The sequence below is a fragment of the Natrix helvetica genome (genome assembly GCF_964273705.1).
Source record: "Natrix helvetica genome assembly, chromosome: 7".
NCBI lineage: Eukaryota > Metazoa > Chordata > Lepidosauria > Squamata > Natricidae > Natrix > Natrix helvetica.
The window spans coordinates 56,707,343-56,734,583 of NC_138558.1; the positions used below are offsets into that span (position 1 = coordinate 56,707,343).

At 37.8% G+C, this 27,241-nt stretch overlaps 2 protein-coding genes across 4 annotated transcripts in view; one reads left to right on the forward strand and one right to left on the reverse strand.

Moving 5' to 3' along the window:
* PPID (peptidylprolyl isomerase D) overlaps nucleotides 1-27,241 on the reverse strand; it is a 161,498-nt gene that overhangs the window by 84,786 nt on the left and 49,471 nt on the right. The gene's annotated exons all lie outside the window — the stretch shown is intronic.
* TMEM144 (transmembrane protein 144) lies at nucleotides 4,014-21,269 on the forward strand. Of its 3 annotated transcripts, XR_014175932.1 has the most exons (13): nucleotides 4,014-4,389; nucleotides 9,262-9,453; nucleotides 10,700-10,822; nucleotides 11,855-11,954; nucleotides 13,391-13,471; nucleotides 13,801-13,882; nucleotides 15,677-15,762; nucleotides 15,999-16,117; nucleotides 18,431-18,550; nucleotides 19,280-19,377; nucleotides 19,913-19,966; nucleotides 20,539-20,701; nucleotides 21,099-21,269. XR_014175932.1 is itself a non-coding variant. In XM_081959972.1 (12 exons), exons 2-12 carry the CDS (start codon nucleotides 9,315-9,317, stop codon nucleotides 20,620-20,622), a joined length of 1,086 nt encoding a protein of 361 aa, XP_081816098.1. In that variant the 5' UTR covers nucleotides 4,014-4,389; nucleotides 9,262-9,314; the 3' UTR covers nucleotides 20,623-20,957. The 3 variants fall into 3 exon arrangements, 2 of the variants coding, with proteins under 2 accessions (XP_081816098.1, XP_081816099.1); XM_081959972.1 differs by lacking the exon at nucleotides 21,099-21,269 and having other exon boundaries at nucleotides 20,539-20,957; XM_081959973.1 differs by lacking the exon at nucleotides 21,099-21,269 and having other exon boundaries at nucleotides 9,391-9,453; nucleotides 20,539-20,957.

The following is a 27,241-nucleotide window of genomic DNA, read 5'->3' on the forward strand; positions in this document are numbered from 1 at the left end:
ACTTATTCTTGTAAACAAAATTGATGTGAAAGCACAAATCCTAGTAAATTTCCAGAGAATATCAAGGCCAATGGGCAAACCTAGTGGGATAATGGCATTGCAAGCATAATGGTGAACACAGAGACATACGGTACAGTTTTGGTAGAGTTTCCTATATTGCACAGAAAATGGAGAAAATGTATATAACTTCTGTATCGAGTGTATCTGTGGACCATATGCTATAACTGTAGTATGAAAATTATCCTTTTGTTAGAGTTGTATTGAGGATAATACTTCTTTAAAGCACATGTTTTTACAATTTCCTTTATACTTACTAAATTTTGCAAGAAAGCAGTAATTACATAAATATGACTTACAACAAAAATTAAAATTTTCAGAGGATAATATTCTCTTGAATCACATACTTATTACATATTTGACATCTGGACACCCTAAATTGATTCTCTGTGCCCTTATTATGTATTGGCAGGGGGTTGGACTAGGCAGGGGGTTGGACCAGAAGACCTCCAAGGTCCCTTCCAACTCTACTATTGTATTATTGTATTGCATTGTATTGCCATAAGACTAATAAATAAAATAAAATATAAATATTTATTTCTTAGCCGCACCCTCTCCCGAAGGACTCGGGGCGGCGTACAATAAAACATAGGAAATAAATATATAGACAAACATACATATAACAAAAACATATACCAAGACATATACAAGGAGGAGGTGAGCTGATGAATAAAAACAATTAAAAACACAATGTTTAAAAACCCCTAAATAATTAAATACAATTAAAATACCCCAAATAAAAAACCCGTCAGGAGCGATATAGTAGGATCAAAGTTGAGCCAGGCCAGCTACTTGAAATAGGTGGGTCTTGAGCTTTACACGAAAGGAGCGGAGGTCAGAGGTATTCCTAATATCCGGGGGGAGGTCATTCCACAGGGCTGGGCCCGCCACAGAGAAGGCTCTACTCCTAGGCGCCGCTCCCCGGCACTGCCTGGTGGATGGCACCTGGAGGAGACCCTCTCTGTGCAAGCGGATTGGTCGCAGGGATGTATGGGGCAGAATACGATCCCGCAAGTAACTAGGTCCTGAGCCATGGAGCGCTTTGAAGATCGTTATCAAAACCTTGAAACGCACCCGATAGACCACAGGAAGCCAGTGCAGCTCGCGCAGGAACGGTGTCACATGGGAGTACCTAGTACTCCCCATAATTACCCGCGCGGCTGCGTTCTGGACCAACTGTAGCCTCCGGGTGCATTTCAAGGGAAGCCCCATGTAGAGAGCGTTACAGTAGTCCAAGCGAGACGTCACCAGCGCATGAGTGACCGTGCGTAAGGCGTCCCGGTCCAGTAGGGGGCGCAATTGGTGCACCAGGCGAACCTGGTGGAACGCCCCCCTTGCCACGGCTGTCACATGGTCATCCATGGACATCCGGGCATCCAAGAGGACGCCCAAATTGCGCGCCCGCTCCACGGGGCGAGTTGAATGCCCCCGATGGCCAATACTGCAACATTAGAAAGATAGATGTATGGCACTATTCACTGAATAGATTGAATACCTGATTTCACTTACCACCTATGAGCAGATTGCCTATAGATGTAGATTTTGGACAAGAATAATGAAATATGGAATTCATGTATACAAAATATAGTAAGTTGAAAATGAATGTTAGTCATACAAAAGTATTTGAAATAAATATGTATTTGAATATTTACATTAGATAAGGGAGGGAGGAGGCGGCACACACATATTATCCAGACCATTCTACCCACATCCCGTGCATACTCCACTGATCTATACTGCCCCCATACACCTTCCTCAATCCTGTCATGCCCCTTATGACTTGCAAAGCACCTCCCGTGAACCCACAGGTATCTTCTCAACCTACATTGTCCACCCATACACCTGTAAGGCATCTCTGGCATACGTCCTCCACCTTTCCCAGCCTATATATTATATATAACTGCGCTCATACAACTACTGTAATCCAGAAAAGGCTTGGCTTTAAGAAGGGTAGAGAGAAGATAGTCATGCCAGATCCAAATCACCTATTCGCTTGGGATCAAAATAATACCTACTACTGGTTCCCAATATTTAAGTGAAACAGAATCACAGACTCATTGTTCTTGTGCAATATATGCCAATGCTAATAGCTAGCATCAGCAGATTTTCAAATTAACCCTACCAAATTTGCATGTAATATTACATTTAATTTTTATACACTCATGGAGCTGTTTAGAGATCTCAGAAACATACATGGGTTTTTGAAGTGACTGGATTAACAATGAATAGCTAATGAGGCATATTAATAGTATTACGTCGATCTTCTTAGCTTAATATTCTTCTTTGTGTGACAGAGTTTTGTTTTAAATTTAGGGCTGCTGCAGTAGACAAAGCAGTACATAATTCAGAAACATAAGCTGTTTTCTGGTTGTAGAAAGTTATCACCCAGCCCTCTCCCAGAAAAATGTAACATGGTTCACTCATCTATGGAGAAGAATTTCTCCAACTTTTCTGATGTGTGAAGTTAAAATTGGTTACTCGGATTTGGCTTTCAGACTCAAGCATGAAACATAGCATATATTACTATCTCTCAACCTATACCTCAATGTGTTAATATGATAATAAAATAAACCTAATAGAAAAAGGTTATACTCTATATCTGGTCTGCAAAAAATCAGATGGCAGGAAACAGAGGGTGAAAAAATGAACTTTTTCCTTTCCTCTGTGTCCAGTTTTGCACCACCAATCTAGTAATCTAGTACAGGCTAGCTACAGCATCTCCCAACAATGTTGTTCGGTGACCTACTGGGATATATCCTTACGTCCTGCTAATCATGGCATGAAGACACCTAACTGGTTTAAGAGGGTCATGATCAGCCTTTGTCTCAGTCACAACTGATCAGAGAGGAAATGGTTATTTTCTTTTTTGCATATTGCCTGGCAGATTTTTTTCAGCTTTAAAAAGGTGTAGCAAATACAAAGCGGCTAATGTCTTCATTTCAATAGCTGCTGGTTATTTAAAATCCAGGACACAATCCTAGTGTTAGCAAGCAGATGACACGGGCAGATTTCACACGAGGCACCGGGCTAAAATGCGACCAGCTGGACTGTGCCATGATGCACGTTGCGAACATACTGATGAAAGAAATATCCTTCTGGGTTCGGCTCCAAGTGGGGAAAAAGACACTGGAGACATGGAGGCTGCTTGGAAAGATGGTTTATTGGTGGACAGGACCACACGGCTTGAGTCCTGAACAGAAAAGGTGATCACATGCTTCAATGTTGGTGGAGAAAAGAGAAGGAAGGGCTGAGAGCCTGAGTCCCTGGTTTTATGCCCTCTCTAGCCTTTGATCTTGAGCTTGTCTTCTGATTGGTTGTCAGACTCCCATGGGGCCATGCAGGGGCAACTCTCTAGGCTGCGTTTTGAATCCAGGTTTGGTTGAGTTCTCAGATGCCATGTGGGAAGTTGGGTAAAGGGCCAATATTATCATGCCTTAATCCCATTCCCCCTGGACCTGAAGGGGAGAACTCTTTATTATGTAAAGGGACTAGCTTGGCCATCTTAATGGCCCATTGACAAAGTAGGTGGGGGCAGGAAGCTGCAGGGAGCTATTCTCTCTTTAAACATGTTTCTTCCTTTTCACATCCAGGGAAATGTAATATTCTGCCATTTCAATATTTCCTAGGATATTTCATTTTTCTGGGAGAAGGCTGGGTGATAACTTCCTACAATACAAAAATGACAAAAATGTATAAAATCTTTTAATTTTCTTGATCTTTAAAAAAGAAACAGCACAGGGTTTCTTCTTTTTCTTCCTGCAGCTGTCTAACGCTGCGTGCCCTTCTAACGAAGCCACGCAATCATTCTACGTACGGTAGCCTAAATTTAATACTATTCCCTTTCATCAAACAATAATAGAGCGAATAGCTACTTTAATATATATATATATATTCCACTCTAATCTCGCGCGATTCTAGCTTTAAGAATTGAGAATTGACGCGAGACTTGCGCCGCTGAGAGGGTGGAAGTCCTTTGTGCGCCGGCTCTCCTTCCCGCATATTATTTATGCTTTGAACAAAACCATTTGCAGGCAAGGAGACCCAGACAAAGAACGCGCTGTTTAATAATACGCCGTGTTCCTCCACCTGCCTAATGGAGCTGGGCTGCAAAAATGCAAATGACCGCGAAATGGCAGCAAATAGTTACGGCAAACTCTGAACCATTTTTCTGTTGCCCTGCCGTGGTTGTCTGGACTTTGGCAGCTGGGCGAGGCGTCATGTGAGAACTGGGCGGGAGCTCCTTGTCTCTTACAGCTGTTGGCCCTTGAAATAATCGAAGCAGGAAGCAAGAGCCGGGAGGCTGTCTTGAAAGTAACATCAAGTGTACGAAAGGTAACGTTTGCCTTTCTACTAACCGCAAGCAAAGAATTGCACGGACGGGTGGTGGTCTCTGCGGCTTACGTTTTGTAAATTGTCAGCAAGCAGAAAGGAAGGGAAGAGCAAACAAGTAGAGACAATGCAAAGTCGATGGTGGTATTATCCAAATTATCAAAGCTTTTGGATAGTGCTAGTTGGTCCCGACTTTGTGCTTTCCAAATGTGCTGGAATGATAACATACCAGCGTTGTCCACAGAGCAAGCTGGCTAGGTATTCTGCACTCTAGTGGGTTATAAGGTTGAGGAAAGGTGGAATAAGTTCATCCTGCATTCAGTCACTAAAGTAGTTTTCACCTACTTCTTTCCAGATTAGGTGTTTATAGTCCATCATCTGACACGATTCAGCAGTGAGCTGATTAGATAGCAGGAAAACGAAGCCCACATACAATTACTATCAAATTCACATTAGATCATCCCATTAAAAAGAAAAAAAAGTTTTGAATTGCTGGACTTCAAAACTAAACCATCGGCTAGGAATGCTTTTACTGATGATATCATTGCATGGTAGTGTAAACTGAAAACACCATAGCTATTTTCAGATATCATAACATAGTGTGCTTTTGAGTCTTGTTAGAAAACCCATCCCTCTTTCCCTGAAAATTTATTTACAGAGCTATGTTGAGAGTGAGAATGAAAACTCGGAGTAAGACTTACAAGACTGCTATTGTGTAAAAATCACAGTGCAGAAATACCGTTCACCCCTAAGCCTTGTATCTGCATTTTCTCTGCAATGGCATATTTGCTACAACATTTGAAAGGGCAATCTCTGAGTTTATTTTCGCAGTTTATTGTTGCTGTTTTGCTCAAGGAGCACACAAGCTGGGTTACAAGAAATAAAGCAAAAGCTTTGGGTTCTTGATATTATCCAAGTTTGGTTGTTTTCCTGTAAATGTTTCATTAACAGACTAGGTAACGTCTTCGGTGCATTAATGCCGAAATAAAAATTCATAATACAGGTAGTGCTTGACTTATGATCTCAATTGATCCCAAAATTTATGTTGCTAAGCGAAACATTTGTTAAGTGAATTTTGCCCCATTTTATGACCGTTCTTGGCGTAACTGTCAAATGAATCACTGCAGTGGTTAAGTTGCTAATGTGGTTAAGTGAATCTGGCTTCCCCATTGGGACAAATATGAGTCTATTGCCAAGCATCTGAATTTTGATCATGTGACTGGTGATACCGCAACAGTTGTGTGAAAAACAGTCATAAGTCACTTTTTTCAATGCCAGTGTAACTTCGAAAGGTCACAAAGGACTACCTGTATCTCAAAAAAGCACCGGGGATCACCATCAGCTGAGGGTCAAGGAGTGTCTGACACTGTACAGATACTTCTGTCTCTCAGAATGAGAAGAACATCAACTCCAAAATCTGGTTTTTTATTTACCTACCATCACTGTCAACACGTAACTGAAGAGTTCACATTACTAGAATTTTCAGCCACAGTCAAAGCTTACATATAAACAACTGAATATGGATGGGCATTGTTTTGCAATGATAAAACAAAGTGTGAACTTCAGTGTAAAGCCACTAAATGCACCAAAATCATGGCCCTGGTCCCATTTCCCCCTCTCTAACGTGACATAGCCTAGGCTTCAAGATTAGTTTTGTATTGCTTTTGTAAGTGTTTTTACTGGTGATGATCCATTTTTTACATATTATCTTTATTCATTTTATCTTATCTATCTCAACAAAGAACTTTGGCTGGTGGGGTCTAGAAGAGAACATTGTGCCCCCTCAAGGTGAAGTCTGCCCCTATCCTCTTGGCCTTCCAAAAGGGCCTGAATATCTGGCTCTGCCAACTGGTTTGAGTTCCCAATGGGGGTTATCTCACTTTGGCAGTGATGAATAGATTAGAATAGTGGTTCCCAAACTTTTTCAGTCCACCGCCCCCTTGGTGCTACAAACTGATCCTCAGTGCCCCCCACCCAGTGGTGGAATTCAAATTTTTTTACGACCGGTTCTGTGGGCGTGGCTTGATAGGCGTGGCTGGGGGAGTCATGTGACTGGGTGGTTTGCATGAAGGAATAAAGATAGTAACAGTAAAATTCAAAACTGTAACAATTAATTGCACATTTATTCAAAATCCAATTTAAAAACCTTTGTAGTTAGTTAATTCAACAAAATTGTTGAACATGATCCAGTGATACCAGGTTTTCAAAGTCTGATAGTCATTTATCAAGAACCTTAATAACTAGTAACTTAGTAAACTCAGTAAAATTTAGTAACTACTTCACTGTTCAGTAAATTCTTAATGTGATGGATGGCTTGATGAAGTGATACCAGTTTCCCAATGTCTTGTTTTAAGTCACTTAGCAAGAGTCTTAAATCACCATGTTCAGTAATCTGGAGTCGATTTCTTTGCTTGGAGACCACACTGAAGCCATGTTCCACCAAATATGATGTTGGAAATGCAACAAGGAGCTTCTTAACCACTGTCCATAGTGCAGGATAGCGACCAGAAATTTCTTTCTGTAACTAAAACTCTTGGTACAATTTCTTGAACTTTGGCTTCAGCTCAATGTCACCAACATTTGCTTGAATTATTTGATGAGATTATTGCATGGTACCTAGGGATTCCCAATATGGAAAGTGAGAATGGGAACATTTTAACAGATCTATATGTTCTTGGGTTATAATTTTCACTAAAGAACCATGGGGATGGAAAGGGAAATATAGACAATGGAGTCCAATCCCCCTCCTCAACAGTTTGGAAGAATAACTCTAGCAAAATGTAGCCTTTTACCTCTTTGGGGAATTAATAATAATAATAATAATAATAATAATAATAATAATAATAATAATAATAATAATAATAATAATAATAATAATAATAATAATAATAATAATAATAATAATAATAATTATTATTATTATTATTATTATTATTATTATTATTATTATTATTATTATTTATTTTTCCCAATACAACTCATGCAAAAGGGTCATCCACAACTACATTACATTTTCCACACTCATATTTGTGATTCCTTATAACTTCTTTAAACTAAACATTTTTAGTACAAATCAACGCATTGACATATATATCACTAATGCAGTTTCCTATCTCTTCCATTGACATAATTAACACCTTATGTATTGAATACAAGTATATCAAGTATAGGTTAAACATGAATTGAATAACATCTAATTCAAATGTATAAGCTGTGAATTTATTATATAATCACAGGCAAACATTGCACTTATGCCTAAGTCCTCTACCCACGCACATTATAAGACAGATAAAACTATCTTAGCTGGCTGGTGTAAATATTACTCTGCTAATTCAACAAGAAATACTACTGCATGAATTCTTAATGCAGAACACAACTAAAAGTGATTTTAGCAATTTTCTTTCCAAGTTAATTCAAAATGTATATCCAAATGTTCCTCTTATTTTTTCCCCAAGCACTAGGGAGGATTATATTCAAAACCAGATACTTTTGCTGTGTGTGTGTGTGTGTGTGTGTGTGTGTTTGCTTGCTTCTGGTCTCCAGAGTCAGAAGGGCCGGTTGGGACCCCCAGAGGTCATCTAGTCCCACCCCAGACAGCGCTTCCCCACCCCACATTCCCCAGCCCCACCTCTGGGAAGGCTCCGGTGGGGGGGGGAATGCAGAGCCCCTGCTGCTCTCCCTCACCCTTCACTCTTACTCCCTCCCTCTCTTCGCAGGCCGAGCGGCTGCAGCGTTACTGGGACGGTGATCATGGATGTGCTGTCGCCCCGGGGAGGGGAGGTCTGGCCGCCAGCAAAGGGCTTCCGCCGAGGCACCCCATGCAGGCAAAATAGCGAGCGAGCGAAGGAGGATCAGGCAGGGCACCGAGGCCCCTTCGCCTCCCACTTTGTCTTGATGAGGTCGCTGCAGCTGCGGACGGATGGAGGTAGCCGGAGTGGTGGGGAAGCCCGGGGGGGCAGGCGGACGAGCAATGGAAGATCAGGCAGCTCTCTCGCTCGCCCGCCCCCCCTGGGCTTCCCCACCACTCCGGCTACCTCTGTCCGTCCGCAGCTGCAGCGACCTCATCAAGACAAAGTGGGAACGAAGGGAGGCGAAATGACCTCCCTTTGATCACTCGCTCCCCCTGCCTGTCTGCACTATGCTAGCCCAGCTCTCACTGATTGGCTGGCTCACCAATCGTCCCGCCCACCTCCAAGAGCCCTATCTATAGAAAGCCAAGCAGAAAAAAAGTTAACTGGGTTTAGATAGGGCTCTTAGAGGCAGGCGGGGCGATTGGTGAGCCAGCCAATCAGTGAGTGGGCAGGGCTAGCATAGTGCAGATGGGTGGGGGAAGCGAGCGATCGAGCAGCTTCTGGATGGGTGGGGGTGAGTGAGCAAACTTGTTCTGAATAGCTCGCTAGAGGAGGCCACCTCCAGAACTCCTTTGCCGCCGCCCTTGCCTCTTGCCGCCCCCCTGCCACCCCCCTGGCCTCTTACCGCCCCCCTAAGCCATCTCACCGCCCCCCAGGGGGCGGTAGCGCCCACTTTGGGAACCACTGGATTAGAAGATGCCACCTCTGCACCACATATCCCTTTTATCTGATTCTTGGTGGATTTTAATGTTTTGATTCTTAATGTTGAATGTTTTTAATGTTCTTATTGTTTTATGTTATGCTTTTATATTGTTGTAAGCCACCCAAAACTGCTTGACTGTAAGATAGGTGCTGAATAAATTTAATAATTAAATAAAATCTTCGTTTTGAATTACTGCTTTACTTATACCTAAAAGCTAATTGTTACAAATCAGAATAAAGAGGACTACCATATTGTAATACTAGCATGAGGGCTTTGTTAATATTGTGATGTGTCATTTATTCCATGGTTTTCTCCTTCTAGTGCTGCCTGAAGAAAGGGACTCCAGAGAAGTCAAGTCAGGCACTAAAAGCAGAATGGAGAGCTGGCAAGGCATCCCCTACTCTGTCAGCAATAATACAACAGATCTGACCATTGGTTTTATTTCTTCAGCAGTTGCTGTTGTCTTATTTGGATCAAACTTTGTACCGGTGAAGAAGTTTGACACTGGGGATGGTAAAACGTTCATCTTAAAACAAAATTGCTGTTATCATGATGTGTGCAAGTAGTTGACATTTCACTTAAAGAGTCCCTTTAAACAATTATAGCTGATATTTAGCTTCCACTAGATAGATAACTAGATAACCAATTTCGTTGTATTTAAGTACAATGACAATAAAGATTATACTTATAGGGCAGATAAAAGATACTTCTAGGTGGGCTGAAGCATTTCACTAACGGGGGTCCAAAGTTGCTATAAAATATTTTAAAAATCGTATTTTGACATGGAAAGGAAACTTTATGAAATGCACCTTTGTAAGTATACAGCTCTTATTGTTTGTGTTTAATTTGAATAAAATTAAATCAACTCTGGTTTTGTCATGACCTCATCCACTAATTTGCCCTAATCTAATAAATTTTTTTAACAGAAGAAATTGAAATAATGATAATTGCTACTTCAACCAAATGAGTAGTTGATATTTCTTGCATATTGTTGCCTAGTGCATAGAAGTAGATAAATAGTCTAGAACATGGATGTCAAACTCAATCGTGTCACGGGCTGGATTGTGGCATATCACAATGCTTTTTGCCTTTGCGGAGTGAGGATGGTGTGGCCTGCGCGTGACGTATCCGGCCCGCGGGCCACCAGTTTGATAGGCCTGGTCTAGAAGCTATTTTGTTCCCCCCATGTAAAGGAACAAAATATCTTCTATCTCAGTTCAGTTCTATTTCAAGCTTTTGTGAAAAGGGTATTTGTTAAATACTGTTTTTTCCATAATACAAGACTTAAGTTGTATGTTATATTAATCACATTATTTTTAAACACATGCTTAGATCAGCCACTTTTATTTTGAATGAAAAATTGTTAGGTGTTCTTCACCTAGAAATGTGCTCCTGGCTTGACCCCCTAGAAAGAGAAAGTTTTCTCTTTCCTCAGCACCTGCTATTTATCCTCAAGGGTATGTTGCTTATTATAAACTTTTGGAGATAAAGGATATGCTGATTATGTTCAGCAGTATCTAGGCAACATATTTTGGGTCTTCAGAATACAAGAAGCCAGCTTAACAAATTTTGAGTATTTCATATATAGCGTGATCAGATGACCTCTTGCTTCAGCGGTTTTATTTCTTCCCCTTACATTACTTTTCCTATATTACTCATTGCTGCAGTTTCATTTGGAAACATTTCATGACCTTACAGATGTTTAATTAGTATTAACCATATTGGTAATTTATAATTTTTGTTTTTTCTTTTATTCTAGGAATGTTCTTCCAGTGGATTCTTTGTGCTTCTATCTGGATTGTTTCATTAATTGTTAACCTGATTCAGAACAGCCCTAGGTTTTGGCCTCTTGCGATGGTTGGGGGCTTTTTATGGGCTACAGGTAATATTGAAATTATCCTTCTCCATCAAATTTATGGGAAAAAGATCTATCATAATCTGCACGATTTACAGGAGTGCACTAAAATATAAAAAAACCTAAGCTTGACAACATATTGGGTTGTAATCTGAGTTATGATAAGCTTTGTGATTATCTGTGTGACAATGAATCAACTTGTGTCATTCAGGAAACCCCCCCCCCTATTTTTCCTCACTGAAAATTGTGATTGCAATAGCAGCAGTACAATTGGACTCCTAAAGGCACTTGTTTTAAAGTACAAATAAAGATTCGCTATTTCATCTGGGCATTTGCAGGGTAACAAGTATTCTGAAATCTAAATGATGTTAATATTTTATGGTCTTGTTTTATGGGAATTTATTTTGTTTTTAACGGTGTTATGTACTTGTCTTTATTAGAAATGGTTCTTAATTGTTTAGTATGCCATTCTGACCTTCTTCAGAAAGAATGATGCACTAATGACATTATTTTACGTAGTAAGTTAGAAAAAGATTTTCATTAATTTTCCATAATTAGAAAATAACAGGTTATATTTTAAGGGTTTTTGCCTCAAACAAAACACTTAGATATGATAATATAATGAGGTCAGCCTAAAAACCCTCAAAGGAGACTTTTGATGTATCCTGTCCACCAGGAACCTTTTCATCATGTGGTGAGGGTATATTACAATATGTGAGGAGAACTGCTTTATATAATTTTCTTTATTGTTCACTATCTTTTCTTACATGTAGGATTGGAACGTATAATGTTTGTGAATTATGCTTTGTTTCATTGTAGTCAGTACAGTGCATAGTTGATGAGCATAGTAAGAAATAAAACTATTGTAATCTGCAAAATCCCACATATTCTTTCTGCATTTCAATATGATTTACGCATGCCCAATATTCATACAATTATCCATCAAACCATAATATGCATTAAAAGTTGTAGTGATAACTATTGTAGGTCATTATAATTATGCAAATATATAGATGTCACTATGTCTGTCTAATCAATGGGTTTCATTCTTGTGTGCAGGTAATGTAACAGTTGTTCCAATTGTTAAAACCATTGGGTTAGGACTTGGCCTTTTAATCTGGGCTTCTTTTAACTTGCTAACTGGCTGGGCAAGTTCAAGGTAAACATGATGCATACTTAACATTTATTCTTGGAGCCAACCATATATTTGTACCATTTAATCAAAGATCAAAAATAAACTTCTTGGAGAAAGATTTTCTTCTTTACATTAGAAGTCCCCAACCTCCGGTCCATGGAGTGGCACCGGTCCACAGCAACTGGGCTGTGCAAACAAGTGAAGCCCCGTCTGTGGTATGCAGGCAACACTCAAAACCACACTGCCTTTGGTCCACCGAAAAGCCTTTTTCCATGGAACCGCTCCCTGATACCCAAAAGGTTGGGGGCTGCTGATTTACATCATACCTATTCGTAATGAATTGTACAAGAGGATTACATTCTCTTGCTCTCAAGATTTAAGTTTAGAAATATGTGTTTGGTCATTGGTGGCCTCAAGAAGTTCCAGACCTCTTTTGGAAGATTCTTTCCCCTCTCTTCCCCCCACCCTCTTAGATAAGTTCACCATAACATAAAGCGTGTAGAAATGCTAATAAGCATTAAGCATTTAATAGGTGTCATTCTGTTAAAGGCAATAATATGTTTGTATCTTAGAAGAATTTTAATTTTTTTCAAAATCTCCAAAATAGTGTTATCCTTTATGATATTTCAAGTGTTTAAAATATAATAGTTTAGTTGTAGAAGTTCCTTGCCTGCCTGCCTGCCTGCCTGCCTTTCCACACAGTGAAATAATTAATTAGGGAAAAGCCATAACTGTAGCTTGACTATTCCTACTACATGAAGATATACAAATAAATCTCTCCAACAAGGATGAGCAATGTGTGGTCCTTTAGAAGTTGCTGAATGATATGTTCAATATCAGAAAGCATTTATTTGTATATCTGCATGTAGCAGGAATAATCAAGCTGCAGTTATGGTGCACAGTGAGATCTAGAGTTCAACAACATTCGAAGAGTCAATGTTGCAATCTCTGATCTAAATTTTGTAACACTTTAAAGCTCTTCTACAATACAAACATAATTGCCTTCAACAGACTAGCATTTATTAAGCGCTTAATGTCTATTAGCATTTCTACATGCTCTGATTTATAGTGAAATTATCCAATTTAATGGTAGGGAGATTGGGAGGAGAAGACATAATCTGCCAAAAGAGGTCTATAACTACTTTAAGCTATCATAGGAGCAAATAAATATGGAATAATTACAATCAAATATAACCAGTATGCTAATATTTAAAAATCTGATCTTCTGAGCAAGAGAATATAAATCCTCTTGCACAATTCATTACAAGCAGAGGAGTGTGTATTCATATAAAAATATGTATTTGCAAATATATATGTATATATTAGTGTAAGAGTTACTATTACTGATTATTTGTAACTATATCCTATCCTCCTTTCCCTGTGCTAATTTCATTTCTGGAGCTGAAAGTAATTGTGAAACTTGGAGAAAATAATATATGTTTTTAATCTACCTTTCACAGATTTGGTTGGTTTGGAATTGACCCAGAAGAAGTCAGAAAACCAGTTCTGAATTACATCGGAGCAGCACTTTCAGTACTTAGGTTTTTGAAAACATTATCATTCTCTTAATGGTTATATACTTTGATTTTAAAATATCTGTAAGTAATCATTCAAAATCAGGTGAACCAAAGTGTTTCTATTTTATGCTTGTGACCTAAGCTAAAATCTAAGCATGTTCTACTAGACAGGATATTCCACTAGATTCCTCTATATGTTCTAAGAAAATAAATATCGGATTGTTTTAAAATTACTAATGTTCAGAAAATATGTAAATATGCTTTTGTTTAGATAGTAAAGAGAAAAACACCAGTTAGCTCAAACATATACTGCCTAACTATATGGATGACTATTGATGTGTCTCTCTTTTCAGCTCCATCATATTTCTTTTCATAAAAAGTGAAGTTCAAAACTCTTCACCATCTTCAGAAAGCACTCCATTATTAAGAGAACAGGTACGTTTCTTTTTGTTATTGTTATAGTTTTCAAGGTAGTGGTTAAAAACTATCAACTACTTTTTTCCCTAAAAAAAGTTTGTTTCAGCTGCAGGATTAGTGATAAAGGTAAGTAGACTTCAACTCCCAGGATTTCTCAATCAGCAAAGATTTAAAATGATGTAAAAGTACTATCACATGACACTGGGTGTCACCTCAGTAAATGTATGCCTTTGTTGTGCAACAAACATCAATATGGGGTTTGTTCCAACCACTTGCTGTCCAAAGCTTTGTGATAAATCATGTAAGGTGCAACACTTCTTTTCTCCTGTAAGAATCTGTTTCAGACTGGTGATTTTCACTATTGTGGAGCTACTCAAACAGGACTTTTTAAAAGTTAGATTACGTATTTATCAAAGGCTGAATAACTACTATGTGCATGAAGTAGCAATATGCCTAACAGCTGGCATAATCTTTGAAAGCATCTGTTTGTTCTGTTGGATAATTGACAAATGACTACCTTGTCCTCTAAATTCTGTTAAATAAGCTTCAAGAATATAGTGTTTCTTTCCATAACTAGAAAAAAAGATGTGGAAAGCAGACAGCATTGAAAGGTTTCATAAATTAGTGTTATGTTAATTAATTATATTAAACTAAATATTAGCATTATTATCACAACTTCTTTATCCAAAATTTATATTCTTTTCCTCTTTTCCATTATATGAAATAATCAGTGCTGAAAAATAGTAAGTGGCCCAGTATCATCTAGGGATTGGAATCATGATCTTTACAGATTTGTAAGACACAAAGAGGTTGTACTATGTTGGTTTTATTAGTCTTATTAGGAGAAGTGGCCAAAATTGAGAATAGCCAGTTCTGTGTTTTCAACATCTTTTTACTGCAAGGATAACAATCTGGTACCTGCTGTATAGTAGGTTTTCATTTGATTCCCAAGCATAATAGGAACACTTAACACCATTTGTACAAGAGGTGTGGCAGTCAGTACTACAGCCCCAGGAATGGAAAGGATTGATAGTGCATATTAATTGTATTTATATCATATAATTACAATTGGGCTGAACAACAATGGCTGTGGATATCAGTGAACAGCATCAGAAAAGGAACAAGAGCTACAGAATGGTTGTGTTTAGGGATACGCAATAGCAATAGCACTTAGACATATGCCATTTCATAGTGATTTGCACACTTCTCTCTAAGCAGTTTAGAGAGTCAGAATATTTCCCCCAAATAATCTGGGTCCTCATTTTACCAATCTCGAAAGATTGGAAGACTGAGTCAACCTTGAACTGGTCAGAATTGAACTCCTGGCATTGAGCAGAGTTAGCCGCAATACTGCATTCTAACCGCTGCACCACCACGGTTCTTACCTTACATTTGTATAATGTCAGAGAATATGTGTAAATAGATTTTACCTCCAACTATTTTGGAAACAAGTGGGGAAGTTCTTTCTTCCACTAATGTATAATAACTTCTTTTTTTTACAAAAAGCATATTAACAGTTTAATTTAATTCATGTCTCCTCATATTTCATTTAGAAAGGTGTGCATTGATTTGCAACTTGAAATGAAAAGTTACAAAATAATGTATAATTTGCCTAATTATTATAAATGGTGATATAAATTCAAGAAGCAGGAGAATGTGCTGATCTGGATTTTCAAAACAAAATAGTTTTCATTTGTACCACAATTCACTTAGGCAGTGTTCTGTCTATCAAGTGTAGATTAAGTCCAACTTTAAATGCATTTAAATGCTTTTGGAAATCTTAAAAAAAAAATCTTGATTTTTCATCAACAGTCTATCAATACTTCTGAATACAGAGTTGAAAACAGGAGTGATGTATCTTGGGTGGACAACCTTTCTCCATTAAGAAAAAGAATGGTGTAAGTTCAAGGCAGCTTCCTCTCCCATCTTATTCCCTCTCTTGCATTCTGTGATAGCTGTTAGACAAAAGAGTTGGTAAGCTAAACATTTGGTTGCAGTCAAGAACTTTTGCTGTTTCCTCATAAATAATAATTTCTGAAAATCAGTAGCTGTTCACCCGCAGTGTTGTTTTCATGTGCAATTAATGTTGTAACTAAGTCAATGTAAAATATTTCTGTGTTTCTTTTCCTTCCAGAGGCTGCTTTCTGGCTATGATAGCTGGGATATTCTACGGCTCTAGTTTTGTACCTGTGTTTTACATCAAGGACCATGGCAGAAGAAATGGGACTATCTATACAGGAGCCAGTCAATTTGGTAAAAGCAGATGACTTCTTCTGAAAATCATATATCCTGAAGAGAACTGTGGCCATTTATGGTATATGGAAGGGAGGGAAATTGTTTATATGTTTCCTTTTACATTCCTCATGCTACTTGCCTCAGAGGTAGATTTCAGATTTATTTAGCTCATTTTTTTGTCCTAAAAGCAATTGTTTGCTTTAGAAAAACAAATATATATCATTTGGCTTGATCCTAAATGTATTGTGTTATTTATTATATTTATTTATTGATAAATACAGGTTAAGAAAATATGCTGATTTAAATAAAATATCATATAATGCTATGCTATTATTATACTGCTTTAATGAGTACATTAAAACAGAGCAAGAGATTGCCCTTGCTATTTACTGAGGTTCTCCTCAAGCCAAGCAACTCCAAATAACTAGACCAGTGATGGCAAACCTTTTTTGGCTGCTGTTCCAAAAACGGGGGAGCACAGGGGAGTTATGCGCCAGCGTGCCACACCCATAATGCAATGCATGCGACCCCCCTCAGTGCGCACGCGTACGTGCGATCAGCTACACACTCCTGGCTTTTGCCGCATTTTTTTCGCCTTCCCCAGGCTCGAGGCTTTCTAGGAGCCTGGAGAGGGCAAAAACAGCATCCCCGCCCCACCCAGATGCCCTCTGGAGGCCTCAGGAGCTTTTCTGAAGCCTCCGGAGGAGGGAAAAAAATGGACCTATGGGGAATCTGGAGGTTCAGGAATGGTGACTTCCGGTTTGTCCATAGGGCCAATTTTCGACTTCCAGAGCCTTCAGGAGGCTTCCCTAAAAGCTCTGGAGAGCGAAAAATGGACCTATGGACAAACTGGAAGTCACCATTCCCGAACTTCCGGGTTCCCGGGTTCCCCATATGGCAAATTTTCGACCTCCGGAACCTTCAGGAGACTTCAGGAGGCTTCTCTGAAGGCTCTGGAGGGCAAAACCAGCCCTATGAGCAAACCAGAAGTGACTTCCGGTTTATCCGTAGGGCCATTTTTCCGTAAGGCCATTTTTCGCTCTCCAGAGCCTTCAGGGAAGTCGCCTGAATGCTCCGGAGGGCGAAAAACAGTCCTACGAGCAAACAGAAGCAAACCGGAAGTCCATTCCCTAACTTCCGGTTTGCCTGTAGGGCCTGTAGGGCTGGTTTTTTGGGCTTTGGAGGCTTCAGGGCGAAAAACGGCCTCAAAAGAAGGTCAAAGTCAGCTGGCCAGCATGCGCATGTGCGCTGGCCAGCTGACAGGGCAACGTCTCGCATGCCCTGACAAATGGCTCCGCGTGCCACCTGTGGCACACATGCCATAGGTTCGCCATCACAGAACTAGACTATGGAAACAGACCACGAAAAATGTACTTTATAAGTAAAAAGCCATCTGTAAATTGTACACCAAATTGTACATCAAAAAACATCCCATTAAGTATATATTTTATAACCCTGCATACAAAAAAGTATGGCTAGTGAAAGTAAGGATAGTGAAGGCCACATGTTTAGTGTTCCCTTTACTCATTGTATGTGTGTTTGTGTTGCTTGTTTTGTGGATTTCAGGGGAAGACTAACATGGTCAGGAATTGGGGCTCCAAAATCTTGAGACTTGCCCTCTCCTTAGCACTCTGGGCAATCTCTATTTCAGGTCACAATGGATTGCTTCCCATTCCATTGTATTTTCTGTCCTCTAAAACCTTGTTAGTCTAGCAGGACGAAAGAAAGATCCACCATCCTGTGCAAAATAGACAGTGGACTTTTTTTTCTATAGTGAAAATCACATGTTCTCTGAAACAGTAGTGTTTTCAAGTACTACTCATCCTCAGCAAAAGAAATAAACACTCTTCGGCAGCAATTTTAAGATATAATTTTAAGAATAAAATAACTTCAGTATATGAATGCATTGTACAAAATACTGTATAAAAATATTACACAATATTTTTAAAAACTTTTTTAAAATGTAAAAGAAAAGTTAAAAGGGGGGACTGTTGGGGGGGTACATATATGTAATAATAGGAATAGGACATTATTTTTACTCAGAGAGCACAGGTACTATAAGTCTTGTGGCCCAGGGTACTCCCAACTTTTATGGGTCTTCTATTTAGATGGCTTATTTTTGATTGATATATGCAAATGTTGATTAATTAGAACAAAAATCTCCCAGTTAATAAACTATGAATGATTGCAATATGTGATCTTGCCTAAGTAAGATCATTCTTACTTAAATCATTTAAATTATTCAAATCAATGAATAACATCGGTGCACTTCTTGAACATATGTCTTAAATATACATTTACATATTGTATATCTTTTGATATTTATTTCAGATGTAGACTATGTATTTGCCCACTTCAGTGGCATCTTCCTTACAAGTACTATCTACTTTCTGATCTACTGTGCAGCAATGAAAAATAACCCTAAGGTTTATCCTGCAGCCATAATACCAGGTATAATTTTCAAGCAAAAGCAAAGACCTTATTAAGATTTATAAGCTATTTGGAATATGTATCTTGTCAGTAAGTACCTTTTAATGATGCCTGCTGTTCTGGGCATGATATTAGTGCTTTTTGAGATCAAATACCATGATTGTTAATTGAAAATTAATGTAGTGTGTTCAGAATTCATAAAGAAAAAACATAAAGTAAATAGAAAAATAAATCCCTTTAACTCAGTCTGCTGGAGCTACAGCGCCAGAAATATTGATTCTTTGCATGTTCTAATGTCAAACATTAGAAACATTAGAGAAAAACAAACAAAATAATTATTTCACTAATACAAGTCCATTTTAAGGATCAGAACTAAATCAGGCATATAAATAGACGAAAGCCACAATTCTGTGCTATATTTTGCATACAGTCTTAAGATTCAACATGAACTGTATTCCAAATTGCCCTCCAGCCTTATGTAGCTTTTTTAGCTTAAATTCTGTGTATATAAATAATCAATTCTTTCTCCAGATAGCCTTGATCTGATAGAGGATATTTGGGTGCACAGAGAAAGCTCAGGATTTGCAGAAATATCTTCTTCTCTCCTATAAATAATAAGGAAAAGAAATCAAGGAAGGAAATCCCAGATATTGGGAGAGCCGTGACTCTATGTGTCCTTGAAGGAGTATGGCATTCGGGAGCTCTCCAGGATATAATACTATAGTAATATTTTTTCTTATCTCTTGTCAGGATTTATTTCTGGCACATTATGGGCAATAGCCAATTGCTGCTGGTTTATAGCAAACCACTATCTCAGCGCTGTTGTGAGCTTCCCAATAATCACTGCTGTAAGTATCAGAGAAATTCTTGGTTAATAAATGGGAGAGGAACACTTGCTGAAGCATCTCTTATGGAAGCCTCATGCTGCTTTGAAGGACTCTTCCTATGCAATGCATTGTATGCTCTGTTATTCCTTGGGAGAATATTACTTGATCTCAAATTTTAAATTGACTTTCATCTGGCTCTGCTTATGCAAATGAATGTGCTTATGCAAAACAGTTGCCTCCAATCTATGAATTAATCAAGAAAGCTCCAAATAGGGAGAGCAGGACAGATCATTCTTTTTTTTCATGTTTGTCCTATCTGACATTTCTAGAGCAGAATAATAAAATTTTAGATAATCATAATCCAAAATCATTTTTACAAAAAAATGGTATTTTCTTCCACTTCGTCTTATTTTCTTTGTAAATACAACCATTTACCAAATGATTAAATTTTAGTGGAAGCAAGACTGAAGCAAATATGTTTTCATAGATAAAAATATAACAAAAGCAAGAATAAACATTATATTCATAGACACTGTTCATCGAATTTGTTTTCTAGGGTCCTGGTTTTATAGCTGCAGTGTGGGGAGTGCTGGTATTTAAAGAAATAAAGGTATGAAGAACAATTGAAAGCAATTTTCTCCTGAACACAGTATCTTTGCCGTTTAGTGTGTTTTTAATAAACGGGGGCAGCAAATTAGATAATTGGGTTGCATGTCTGTTTTTTCCATTTTGTCTAGAATGTGACTACAGGAAGTCCTCAACTTACAACCACAATTGAGCCCCAAATTTGTGTTGATAAATGAGACAGTTGTTATTTGAACATGACAGAGGGGAAAATTATGTTCCTGTCTGAAAAATAATTGGATTAAGAGACTTATGTTTAATCTCATTTCAATGTAAATGAAATTCATTAAAATTTAATTTATATCGTATTTCTACCCATTACTTTTAGAAGTGCAGCTTCAGAAAGTTAAATGTAGCCCTAAAATGTGTATGCTGTTTTTAAAAAGTAGGCAATAATAATCTTTCCACTAATAATCATGTAAAATGTATTCTAGTGCATGTACATCTGTACCAGAAATACTGTATGTTCATTGTCAAACTAATGAATACTTTCAATTTCTACCAAATAATATGATTTCTCTTTTGTCCCACCTTTTCCATCCCATAATGCCTATACAGGGATTGAAAAACTATCTGCTGCTCTTAATAGCATTCTGCATTATTTTGGCTGGATCCCTCTCTACAGCTTTTTCTAAAGTGTGAAGAAACACAGTTTGATCCAGCAGATGGCATCACTAGTTAATACATATAAGACTTTCAGGATTGCTTCTGATCTTTGGAGGTATCGCTTACATCTTTGTTCTCACCATAAGAACAGAAATGTCATTAGTAATATTTTTTTTAATGAAGAATATTCATTGTGGTCTTCATTGTTTAAAATAAGAAATCCATTTTTTAAAAAAGAAGCTTAAACTGGGACAGTTAACAATGTCAAACGTTCTTCTGAAGTTTTGATGCTGTAATATTTTTTTATCTTGTGGTGGGAAGGGAAGGAAACATTTGAAAAATGAAAAGAAATAAAATATACTTACCATCTATTTGTCCTACATTTTTTCCCCATTCCTTAGTTTCTTTCAGTACACAGATTCACGTTAAAAATTTGAAGGAACCCTCCCCCCCCCCCAATTTTTCATTACTGGACTGGTCCTGAATTATTTGAGAGTTTTGTTTTCCTACAGGCTGACAGTAGCTCTACGAACATCTAGCTATGTGTGCTACGTTGAGACTCAAAATCAAGTGAGCTTCCTGAAGTTAAGCAGACCTATGCAATATCATCTGGGACCCCTTGTTTCTAGTATTATGGATTTTTTTATATAAGAGATGTAGAATATATGGATTAAATAAATAACAACTTACTTTATTTGGACTTTATTTGGACTACTTAGGCCAAGTATAGTTGAGCAGAGAACTTATCATGGCTCTTTGACCGAAATATTTGATTGAACTATAAGGGGATTGTGGTTAGTTCTACAAGTACAGATCCAAAGGAAAAGAACACAGGAGGAAGTTGTATAGAAATAATGGGAACAGATCAGTAATGTGATTTATAATAAAGCAGCTCCATGGTCTCACAAGAGACTCTGCATCCCCATTTTGGTAAAGTAGGACCAAAACGCTAGATTTCCTCATTTTCATGTAAGCAGATCTCGAGGCAGGAAACCACAGATCAAAAGAGCTCATGCTAACAGGAAAAAAAACCTTAATAAGAGCAATGTGATAATGAAACCAATTACCTAAAGGGTTGATAAGCTTTTGAAACAAAGCACGTAGAAAGTATAGAGAAAATACGTTGTCAGACAAATGGGAATAGAGTTTTAAAAATTTGAATAGACTCATTTGTCTTAGCAAAACAGATGTAGCTTATACGTGTAAATAAATACCAAATTATAAACTTTTGTACAATTTAAGATGCCTAACCATGTACAGAGAAAACAATTTCAAATTGTTGAACACTTATAATTTTAAAAAATGAGTTTTACTCATTACAAAATGTTCCACATTTCTGTTTTTCATATTTTCTCTGGATCTTTTTTGTGAAGTGTGCAGCCATTGTAGTTGCTGTTTCTTTCCTTGTTCTTGTTTACTGTTCATGCAGTAGTAATAGTAACACTGAAGAAATATAAAAGAGTTTTAAGTCAGTGGTTTCAAACATGTGGCCCTCCATATCACTTTCTCTAGTTTGCAACATTATCAGAGGTGAGGGCGCTGTTTAGCAAGACTAGGGCGCTGAGCACCTCATATATGCTTAGTGTGGGCTGCACAAGTTGTTCAATGAAGAGGAGCAGCCTAGTAGTCTGTTCAGTTCAACCTAAAGTGTTCAATCCAACCTAAAGTAACCTAACACCGGTTGGCCAAAGAGGATAAACCCTCCCCCATCTCTCTCTCCTATGGTGGTGTGATTGGGGGTATTGGTTGACATTGCCTCCCTTTTTTAACTAATCCAATTCTAATTCAAGTTGACTTTAAATTTCCCCTTGTTAATGTCTCACCTGGATGTTTGGCAAAGAAAAAACTATTGATCTCTGATTTAGACAACAACATTGGACAATTTGTTGACAGAGTTGAAGGGAGAGGGCAATACACATCATAAATAAAATTATACTCCTTGCACATTATTTATCCCATTTCCAATTCTAGCCCATCTGCTGTCTTTAATTATATTTCAGGCAACTTCTAGGTAACAAAAATACCATCTGCCATGTCTGTTACCCCACCGAGTCTACGTATTAGTGGTCTGATAAATAAAGATCTGACAGTAATTACTTTTGGCTCAAGCAGGAGCCATATCTCAATGTAATCTATTTTATATACCTTCCTATTACATTGATTAAGTTTTATTTATGTAGCTTGTGACCAATTCAGTTATTTCTGGACGAGACATATTTTTTAATAAATTCAGCTCTAGTTATGACAAACATGACTTTGTAAGTTGGAACTTTCTAACGCTAGAGATCAACAGGGGAGATGCCGCCAACTAAATTCTGTTAACATTATTTAAAAAAGAAGCAAGTAGCATAATGCATATGGTCCCCAAACTCCTTTGTTTGTGATCCCAGAGCCCTTAGATAGAATACTCTTGAAATTATTGACAAATATAATGAGAAAACTAACAGATGCATATTTTTTTTTTAAAAAAAACTTTAGAAGTATAATCAAATAAAAACACATCCCCAAATCCAAGATCCTCTTGAATATTATTGTCACACCACAGAACTATTTTGACTTTTGGCTGTGACCCACTCTCAGACTCTTCCCCTCCAATTGGTGTCCAGTTATAGGTGGTTTTTTTACTAAAAAATCCTGACAACTGATCATGCTATCTTATGTCTAAACAATACACTCAACACAGGGTTGAAGATGACTTGGAAATTCTAATGGTCCCCAAAAGCAGATTTACCTATGCAACACTAATAATACATTCACTGGTTACTGATTTGCCACATAATTCAGTTCAAAATATTTAAAGTTAGCTAATACACTATCTGGTTTTTTGTTATATTTGATCAATTAGCATCCAAATTAAGGAAGCCTGGTGCTTTTTAGACTCCATTTAAGTTTCAGAGAAAATGCTTATGTTGCTTATAAATTAACCCAAATTGCAATATATAAGATTGTATCATTTACCGGTATTTGTTGCTTATCTTATTGTAATAAGAAATAGCAGGAATTTTAATTTACAATTTATTGATTTTGGAATATAAAGGAAATTTATAAGAAGCCTAATTCTTTAGACTGAATGAGTTGGATGATAAAAAATATTTACTAAATAATTGAGAATATTCCAAAATGTATATGGTAATAACTGAATATTTATACGATGTTCAGTCATTGCTGTTCCAGTCTAAAAATAATGTAATTGTCAGAAATAATCATATCTGGATAATAAAGGAAAAAAAATAACTATATGCCTGTTTCTCAAAGGCCTAAACCACTTTATGATTTAGATTATAAATAAATCAGGCTCCATGACAAATACAGATAAACAATAAAATTCATAGACTCCAGTCCACAGTGAGCTGTCAATTAGAGCATGCTTTATTAAACAATTGGTAGCTTGCTAGTAGTAGCATGATTTTGCCTCATAACAGTGATGTGCGGTGAGGTTTATGGCTGGTGAGGCACTAATGTCATCACAATCAGATTTATTGGGGGGGGGGGAAACTTCCAACAAAACGCACCAACCGGAGAAAAGCAGCGAGGGGCGAAAAAGCTCGTCGGGGGAGAGCCATGTGCTGTTTTCGCCTTAGATTTCTCTCCTCTCCTCTGCGCGCGCACCTTTCCTCCTGGGCTCTCTCCCAGCAACCTCACCAGCTGCTTCTTTTGCCATGACGTTTCCCAGCATGGCAAAAGACTTTTTTCCCCTTCGCCTTCCAGCCCACCAAGAAGCGCTCTATCTGAACCGCAGCCGCCAATTGATCATTTGCAGCTTGGCCCGGACCACGGGGGAAAGCTCGCTAGGGGAAAGCACGTACTTTCGCCTGTGGCAGAACTCAGGCATTCTCTCCTCTCCACTGACACCCCACTGACTAAAGCACTTTTTTCGCCCGCCTGAGCGCTCTCTCTCTCTCTCTCTCTCTCTCTCTCTCTCTCTCTCTCTCTCTCTCTCTCTCTCCCCTCCCTCCCTCCCTCCTCTCTCTCTCTCTCTCTCTCATGAGAGGTGAGGCTATGCCCCATTTGCCTCACCTGACTGCACGTCACTGCCTCATAATGACATTCTTAGTAAGCAAAATATGAAATATCTTGGTACTTTCAGTATGATTGCATTCAGACATAAAAACAAACTAAGTTTATTACTACAGAACTTCATATTTTACTCATTAAGAACTGGTCCACAGAAAACTTCATTCCTGGGACAAATGGTTCAGATTGGAAGATTATTATGTTCCTAAAAGTAATCTCTCTGATGTCACTATTGGCTGTAACTTTAGCACATACATTTTCCTCTTAGATATAAAGTGACAACTTGTATAAAGTGACAACTTCAGTTATGGAAGAAATTGGTCAGGCATGTCCTTGTGATCAGAACAGTGCAGTTAATTTTTTGACGATGTCAAAATAAATAGAAAAAAGACTGATTTGGCACACTTCTTTGTCTTATTAATGCATTTCATAGTTATTGATGCAGTGACATTTTAAAAAGCAAATTGCTGCTTCCATTTGGATTTGCAAAACATTCAAATGACATTCTGAAACAATGATGTCGTAGTGATGTCATCATGAAGTTTCTGTCCTTTGTTAAATGGAGCATTTAACATTTCTTTCAGCCACCTGGCAAGAAGGAAATTTCAAAATAACTTTCCTTTAATAGAAACCCTGTTTAGATATCAGCTATATAGTGAGGACCTCTAGAGCTTATGATAGTCAACTGCAGAAAAAGCAAAGAAAATCTTGGCTTTAAAACAGTTGAGGGATTTGTAAGAAATTAAATGGAGATTTCACCTGTGCATATGATTATATCTCCAGCCAAGTATAGAAAAGGTTTAATTAACAATAGAAGTTAACTATATACTCCATATAATTTGAACATGCTCAGCAGTTTTTACTATATTGTTATACAATTTGAACCTCCTCAATTTTTTAAAAATGTCACTAACCAGGTTTTAGTTTCTTAGAAGGAGGTCATTGAAGTTTTGATAGAATTTCTTTATGCATATATTCATATTTGTCATAAACAAATATTCACAATAGTTCCTGTACATCACATTTATGGGGATATCCATATTACCATTAGAGTACCTGAAACAAAAAGAAAAAATCAGAAACCTTTCAATCTCCATTCCATCATTAATTCCTTCACATGTTCCAATGGTTCTTTGTACAAATAGTTGTAAGACCTTTCACATCTGATGCCTGCTTTAATCATAGCATCCCTCAAAGATGCTCATCCCTCATGAGCATCTCTCATGTAAACAAAAGTCTTAATGCCCTCCTAGCACAGTATATCATGATATACTATGCAATGAGTGAATTAAGACTTTGTTTAAATGAGATTCTTTTCTGAGTGGAGGGTGATTTAGAATGTCATATTCCAGTCAGATAATCCTCAAAATTAATCCCAGTGTGAAATAGGGCCAAATTAGCTACTCGTCCACTATTGTTACAGAACATAAAAATCTCAAAGTTTACAAAAATGCTCCACAGGGTAGAAAGTTTCTAATAAATCTTTTTCTGTATCTGTTTTAATTTTCTCCAGTCACCCAGAACTGGATGAGGCAGAAAGAGATGGAGATGATTTAGCCTCCCCTGATTCTGCCTAATACTCATGTCAATACCAATACCAATCAGGCCCCATCTTTTTAAATTTTAAACACAATGTAGGAGGGGGGGAGGAGTGGCTAACAAGGTAAGAAAAAGGACCCCATCATGCTGTCTATCATCTGAGTTTTTAATCTCTATTTAATTTTTATTTATTTTAATTGTTTTTATCTATTTTTCCATTTTGTAAGCTGTCCAGAGTTGCTTCAATAGCAAGATCAGTGGCATATAAATTTAATAAATAAACAAACAGAAATCAGTGGAATTGGGAGAAAGGGTAAGACAAGCCTTTCTTATCCTTACTGTAATACATTCATACTAAGCCAAGAAGAGAACCAGTTCAGGGGCGTGGCAGGCCTGGGCCGCTGCCGGTTCCATCAACCCAGGCTGCCAAACCACTACCTATTTGGCCGAACCGGGCCGAAACAGTAGGAACCCACCACTGAATGCAATGTAAATTCTTCTTTCAATCCTGCTCACATAAGTAAGCATTTTTAGAAATCTGCACCAAGCATTATTGATTTTCGACCAGCTAAAACTACAAAGATTATAAACATTTAAAAACAAAATATTGAATAATCAAGGTAGAGATAGCTAATAGATAGATATGCACCAATTATTCAAATATTTATTTGAAATATATATGCCAGGCCCAAGGCAAGATGCTTTTCGAAAGACGGTCTGTATATTTTCCCAACACCAAGGTGTATTCCTGGGGGCAGCTGGCAAAGTTGAATGATAGTCAGTTTTTATATGCTGCTGAGTCCTTTGTTTCAGTGCATTGGTGTATATGTATTTGTTTCTTCTGTATTTTGGGACAGGAGGCAATATTTTAATTACTGTTACAAATTTTCCTTTTGTTGTGTATGGTGTTGTGGCCAACCGTTGGGGGTAAGGGAAGTTTTGTTTTGTTTTTCTTAGACTTTGGTCTTAGTCTGGGTGATCAGTTTCAGTCTTTTGTAGAGTTGGCTTGGTTTTGGAGATCTTGCTAGATAGTATTTTTCTGAATGGAAGTCCAGTTTTATAAATGACATTATATTTTATGAATGGAAATGTAATTTCCTTA